Here is a 6,449-nt window from a genome sequence, read left to right as displayed (position 1 = left end):
TAACCCCCCCCCCCCCCCATCCTGACACTTTGAAGGGTGGTATGTATATATCTGGATAAAGATCTGGAAGCTGTTCCAGAATTCATCTTCACAACAAGTAGCTTGATTTGTGGCAGCAGTTTTCCTCACAGCAGCATTGCTCTCAATCAGTGTCTTTCATCTTTCTTTTACATTGTCACAGTACATTCATCACAGCCCTGGAAACTCACAACGAGGCTTTGGCATCGACTGCGCCATCCTGACGTGTCAGGTGTACATCTCTCAGATTTTGGTGGCGTCGGCTCTCGGTGCAGTTGTAGATGCTGTCGGTACGGTGAGAGTGATCCCCATGGTGGCAGCAGGAGGTGCCTTTCTTGGTTTCCTTGCTGCGGCTTTCCTCGTCATCTATCCTGATACACTTGATGATGAAGATGATGACGACGATGAAGATGGGCAGGGCCTAAATTCTGTTCAGTCAGAGGCAGCGTCCAGTAACAGTACAGAGAAACTCAGTGTTTCAAAGTCAATGCCAAGGAACAGTTCCTGCAAGCTAGAGGCTGAATCCACAGTTTGAGTGTTAGAACTTAAAATACTTGAGTTATTAAAGTACAAATCGCAGAATCCACAAGCAAGAGGGTCATTGTCTATCATTCATACACTCCCTCATACGCTGAATGTAATTCTGTGGATATGGTACAGAGACAAACCTATTTGAGTCAAATATGTGATTTCTGAGATTATTTCTCAAGCTATTTATTATTTGTGGCCAAAATGTCCGTTGTCTGCACAAAAGTATGTTTCAGTTTTGATTTAGATTTTTTTATAACCAGGTTTACATCACTACATTTGAAAACATTGTTTCACATTCTAATGCTTTTTCTACACATTTTATCATTTCACTTTACAAATCAACATTTGCATTCCAGATGTAAGTTTGCATTTTTTTTTAGACTGATTTTTTATCAGTGTTAAAATGTGTCTGATTATCATTGTATTTCCCATCTCAGCCTCATATCATAAGAAACAATCAAGGGAAAGTTGAAAGGCTGCTGCTTCTGGGCTCAAAACTCTCACTTCTGTTTAGACTTTATCTATGCACAATGCCAAATATTTTTTCTAATGATCCTAGACTTTGAGCAAGACATTGGTTTTGAGAGTTGCCTTTAGTTAGTAAACTTGATTTTCTTAGGTACACTATTTTAAGGTATGATGAGCATGGAAGAGCTGTGACACCGAATAAATGGCTTTGCTGTACAGCAGTGATTGGTTTGTGAAATGAAGAAGTGTGTTTAGCTGTCATGGCAATTTTTACTTGGTTTCAGCCTCCATCGTAAGTGATGACTCGCCAATAGTGGCAGTATTTTTTCATAGTCAAATTCATAATACTGTTCCAGTACTGTTGTATAGTTATTATACACAAGTTATTGAGCTTGTTTCTTGTTCAAGAAGACAGGCCAAATATTTCCTTTACTAGTCAGTCACAGAACCCCACTGGCTAAGTGTATGCTCATAAATGTAGATTAGATACATTGCTGGAAGTGTGACATATGTACAGAGGTCAGTAGGCTGGCGTTGTATCCTATTTTATCAATCCGAAAGTTTTTCTTTGTGTGTGTGTGTGTGTGTGTGTGTGTGTGTGTGTGTGTGTGTAGGTTTCGTAAACAAGGTGAACACTTTATAATTTTTTTTGTATATGTGGTACTGTTGTGACTTTTTAGTGTTTGAACCAAATTGAAAGTTTATACTGGTTCTAGGTGTTTTTGTTTTGAATTTGTGTGAAGTTTCGATAAAGAGAAAGTTTTACACTTTTCCCTGTTTGAATGCTTGTTTGTTTTAAACTGTAGCACAATGTGGTTGAATCTGAAATGTATTATGGTTGTTGACTATCCGTATCGCGCACTCTAGTGTGGTGTCGCGGCCATCGACCACTAGGTGGCGCGAGTACTTAATTAATGAGATACCGGGTGATACATAAATAGATGCACGAACTGAAGGAAGGGCTGTATTTAAAGGGGTCATATGATGCTGCTAAAAATAACATTATTAACTTTACAGATCTTCTTTATGCACCAAGAGCTTGTAACACTCCGAAGAGAAAGGAAAAATTGAAATCGCATCATATGACCCCTTTAAGGAAAAATTCAATTCGATCTTAAAAACGCTACATTATTACCGTCAAGTTACATTGAACGATTTCTGCAATGTTTGACAAAAGCGTTTCCATGAGAAATCAGTTGTATTTACAGAGTGAATTCTTTACAAAATGTCATTGACACTTCATAAATAAGGTAAAAGGGCTTTGCTTGATGATATTTTTATAACTATTATTTCAGCAAATAATCAGTGAAAGGAGACGCTTAACCTTCAGAACATGTTCAGGGCACCAAACTAGTTTTTTTCTTGCTAGTTAGATAATAATTTATCAAATAATATCTAATATTTCTCACAACAAAACAGGATCGCTTTTACATTTATTCATTTAGTAGACGCTTTTATACAAGGCGACAAATGAGGAGAAACACCAGAAGCGATTTATCTTAAGAAGGCAATAATATGCTAATATAAAGTTTCGACATTGTCAGAATATTATAAACTAGAAAAAGCATAGGGAAAAAATATTTTTTAATTAGTATAGCCTACAGTTAAAGGGATAGTTAAAAATTTAAATTCTGCAATCATTTAGGTAACCTGTTGTTTGTAACCTGTATGAGTTTCTTTCTTCTGTTAAACACAAAATAAGATATTTTGAAGAATGTTGGCAACCAAACAGTATGGGGGAAAAAATTACGACTTGAACAACTTGAGGGTGTGTAAATGATGACAGGCCTTTAATTTTTGAGTGAACTTTCAGTTTTCAGTGTGTTCTTGAATATACTGTCAGTCAGGTATTCGGCTGCTCGGACAGAGGGAACAGTGAACGAAAACATTCTGGAAAGATTTTGATGCCCATCTGTGATGGTACCACGAATCTCCGCTCATTTTCCGACAGCAGGCTTCCGGAGGGGATGTAAAATCGTGAGAGAGGAGGTAGGATGGTTTAAAGTACATTGGAATATCCAAACAATGGTTTTAATACATTTGTATTTTCCAGAGAGGTTTGCTCTGCTTTACCTTTACCGCATGTATTATGTTGTCATGTTAAAGGTAGCACTGGCCATTGAGAACATGTAGTGCCTGTTGACTGTAGAGCGCATGCGCAGATCACTCTGCTTCAGCAGCTTGTGTAGTCTATCCCTCTCTTTTGTCTCAACCTGTCCCGTGCGTAATTTCACTTTCATAATACCGGTGATCGACAAAGGTGCGTGCATTCTTATCTTTACAGCAAAGATGGGCATTTATTTACATGGTTAGAATATAAACTTTAAGAAAAAATTTACAATGTTATCGCCTTATATTAAAACTTTAAGATTATTTATCTGTTCATTGAAAACGTCAGCTACTCGTCGAGTTTTTTGCAGTTATTCCTATTAGGGTAAATATTTAAATTATTACAGTTATCGTCCTTGAATTATCAAAAGTATTAATACATTTAGGCAAAATAAAAGCAGTGACTCATTTTCTGAAGTTGAATGCATGTTGAATGTTTCCGCTGACTACAGTAAAATATTCAAATGTTCTTTTTTTTATTCACTTACAGCTCCTTTTGTTACAGTTTTATATATGTATATGTATATATATAGTTTGGCTTGCACATAATTATATATTTACAATGTGTTGCATTATGTTTAATCTGTGGATAGAATACGTGTCTAAAATAATAACGTCAATAATAATAATGTCCCACCCTGGTTATTCACGTATTCTAGCCTAAGCTCTTCAGAAAGAAATGTGTGTGTGTTTTTTTTTAAATAAATTTTACTCTTGCAACACACACATGAGTCAAATTTAACCCAGGAACTTCCCAGAGCAGGAAAACGAGATTAGTGGCACATCTTTTTATCTGTGGTTTCCGGGGTGTCTGTGTAATAATAACTTTCTTTGTTTCCACAACCATGCCGTTGTGTTGCTGTTGTGTTATTCCTGACTTGTTAATGTATATATATCTTAATATTGCATCTTTAAAGTTTATCACATATAATCTACAGTGTTAAGCAAAAATGTTTTACTTCTTTTAGATTTCAGTTCGCAACCCTGGAGCTACAAATAAGAGATTTCTGAATCAAATGAATATGTGTATTTTCTTCACTGATCTCTCTGTTCACAGATCTTATGAGGAGTGCCAATCCTGTTGATTATCAATGGCAGACGGTCTGCCTTCAGGATTACTGGAAGCATGTGTCGTTGTTGGACCTGCAAATGATAAACTGAAGGAGCTCTCCAAGGTAAAATAATTTCCTTCAGCGAGTTTTTGTTAAACTGTTATGAGGTGTAAGGCACTGCCTTTACAACAGCGGATCTCTTTATTTAAAAACAACGTATGCATCAAACATGATGGGACAGGTCTAGAGCTATAGACTATATTCTGATGGAATCCCTGATTTGGGTGCATTTTGTTTTCAGTTTGAAGTTTACCCTTTATTCAAAAGATAACGTATTTTTTTATATGAAATATTTCTTTCTTCTTTTTAATTAATAGAGGTTCATAGGAGCAGTTTGTTTGTGAAAGGTGCCAAGGTTCATGAAATTATTTCATTTTGTTTTATTCTATTTGATCTTTTTTATTTATTTATTTTTTGCATCTAAAAAAGGGAATATTGCTTTAAAAAATATATTTTAAAATGATGTTTATATTCTCATCAGATTAAGTCATATCAGTGGTCTTGAAAAAGCATTGTGTCTTTGCTGCAGGTGAATGAAAGTCCTCTACCGCTGCTCGATCCTGAGGTCCTGCAGGTCCATGCACCTCCGTTTGTGTCTAAAGAGAGTCTCAGTGAACCAGCCGTGAGAAACCTCAGCCAGACCCAGCAACAGCGCTTCTTCATTAAGAAGAAAAATGATAGGCCTGTTATTAAGGCTGGAAACCCCAAAGAAGAAACGATAGAGGATGTTAGTGTTCCCAAAGACCTGGATCTGGTGGCTCTGCCACAACTCTGCTTTCCAGGTGAAACTAATTTATGTGCAAAAGCTTGACTGGTTGTTGAATCATGTCAGTGCATCTGCTGCAACCCTGTTCCATGCAGATCTTCATACATTACACAGTGTAATACTTCAGAAACTGTGTAAAATCGCTATAGAATTCATGCCAAAGGTCAGCACACAGTATAAAGAGCACAATAATAAAGGTTTTAACTGACTCTATAAAGAGCAATGCTGTAAATGTTAAATACTGTAGTTCATCAGTTCACAGTAGCTGTAATGTTAGTTTAGAATGATTAGATTAGACTAACATTCATTTCTTTCTTTTAAATCAGGTGGACTTCAGATAACTAAGGAGCAAATGGATGAACAATTTCACTTCCTAGTCTTCACTGACGTGTTTGGAAACCAGTCTCATGGAGTAGTTCTCCAGTACTGTAGATCAATACAGGTCAGATTCTTTTTTTATATTACCTGATATTAACCTCTCATTATGGTTGTGTATTGACAGATCACCTGTGCTGAACTTCACCTGCTGTGCTTGAATTAGCAAAAATGTAAAAAAAAATGAAGGCAAAATGAAGTTGAATGCAAAGTGTATGTTTCTGCTAACAGTGCAAATATTGAGACCTATAATATGCAAATATTGAATATGCAAATATTCTCTTTTCTATTGAATTTTAGGCAATTGATTACTGTTGCATGCTGTGGATTGAATATGTGTTTAAAATAGTAACATTTTAATATGTCCTATTTGGTTATTCAAAGTAGAACATAGGTCATGTTAGGACAAAGGACATATTAGGACAAAGTAGGACGTCTTATGCACCAGAATCATGAATTCCATCACATTACATAGCTCTGTCCAATCATGTTTCATACATACAGTGGGTACGGAAAGTATTCAGACCCCTTAAATTTTTCACTCTTTGTTATATTGCAGACATTTGCTAAAATCATTTAAGTTAATTTTTTTCCCTCATTAATGTACACACAGCACCCCATATTGACAGAAAAACACAGAATCGTTGACATTTTTGCAGATTTATTAAAAAAGAAAAACTGAAATATCACATGGTCCTAAGTATTCAGACCCTTTGCTCAGTATTTAGTAGAAGCACCCTTTTGATCTAATACAGCCATGAGTCTTTTTGGGAAAGATGCAACAAGTTTTTCACACCTGGATTTGGGGATCCTCTGCCATTCCTCCTTGCAGATCCTCTCCAGTTCTGTCAGGTTGGATGGTAAACGTTGGTGGACAGCCATTTTTAGGTCTCTCCAGAGATGCTCAATTGGGTTTAAGTCAGGGCTCTGGCTGGGCCATTCAAGAACAGTCACAGAGTTGTTGTGAAGCCACTCCTTCGTTATTTTAGCTGTGTGCTTAGGGTAATTGTCTTGTTGGAAGGTAAACCTTCGGCCCAGTCTGAAGTCCTGAGCACTCTGGAGAAGGTTTT

General features: G+C 36.5%; 2 protein-coding genes across 3 annotated transcripts in view; both read left to right on the top strand.

The window, feature by feature from the left end:
• Positions 1–1,645, top strand: part of LOC107671711 (solute carrier family 45 member 4-like) — a 12,426-nt gene extending 10,781 nt beyond the window's left edge. For both annotated transcript variants that reach the window (XM_016464660.1, XM_016464651.1), the window contains exon 8: positions 182–1,645. In XM_016464660.1, the coding sequence (XP_016320146.1) occupies positions 182–553 (372 nt within the window). In that variant the 3' untranslated portion in view covers positions 554–1,645. The remainder of the gene's footprint in view (positions 1–181) is intronic.
• A 2,572-nt stretch (positions 1,646–4,217) lies between these two features.
• LOC107672133 (DENN domain-containing protein 3-like) overlaps positions 4,218–6,449 on the top strand; it is a 13,407-nt gene continuing 11,175 nt past the window's right edge. The window contains exons 1-4 of the mRNA XM_016465233.1: positions 4,218–4,301; positions 4,768–5,020; positions 5,331–5,446; positions 6,156–6,164. Coding sequence (XP_016320719.1) covers positions 4,218–4,301; positions 4,768–5,020; positions 5,331–5,446; positions 6,156–6,164 — 462 coding nt within the window. The remainder of the gene's footprint in view (positions 4,302–4,767; positions 5,021–5,330; positions 5,447–6,155; positions 6,165–6,449) is intronic.

The sequence above is a fragment of the Sinocyclocheilus anshuiensis genome, unplaced genomic scaffold, assembly GCF_001515605.1.
Source record: "Sinocyclocheilus anshuiensis isolate Anshui unplaced genomic scaffold, SAMN03320099.WGS_v1.1 scaffold902, whole genome shotgun sequence".
Classification (NCBI taxonomy): domain Eukaryota; kingdom Metazoa; phylum Chordata; class Actinopteri; order Cypriniformes; family Cyprinidae; genus Sinocyclocheilus; species Sinocyclocheilus anshuiensis.
This window is presented reverse-complemented; position numbering and strand designations above follow the sequence as displayed.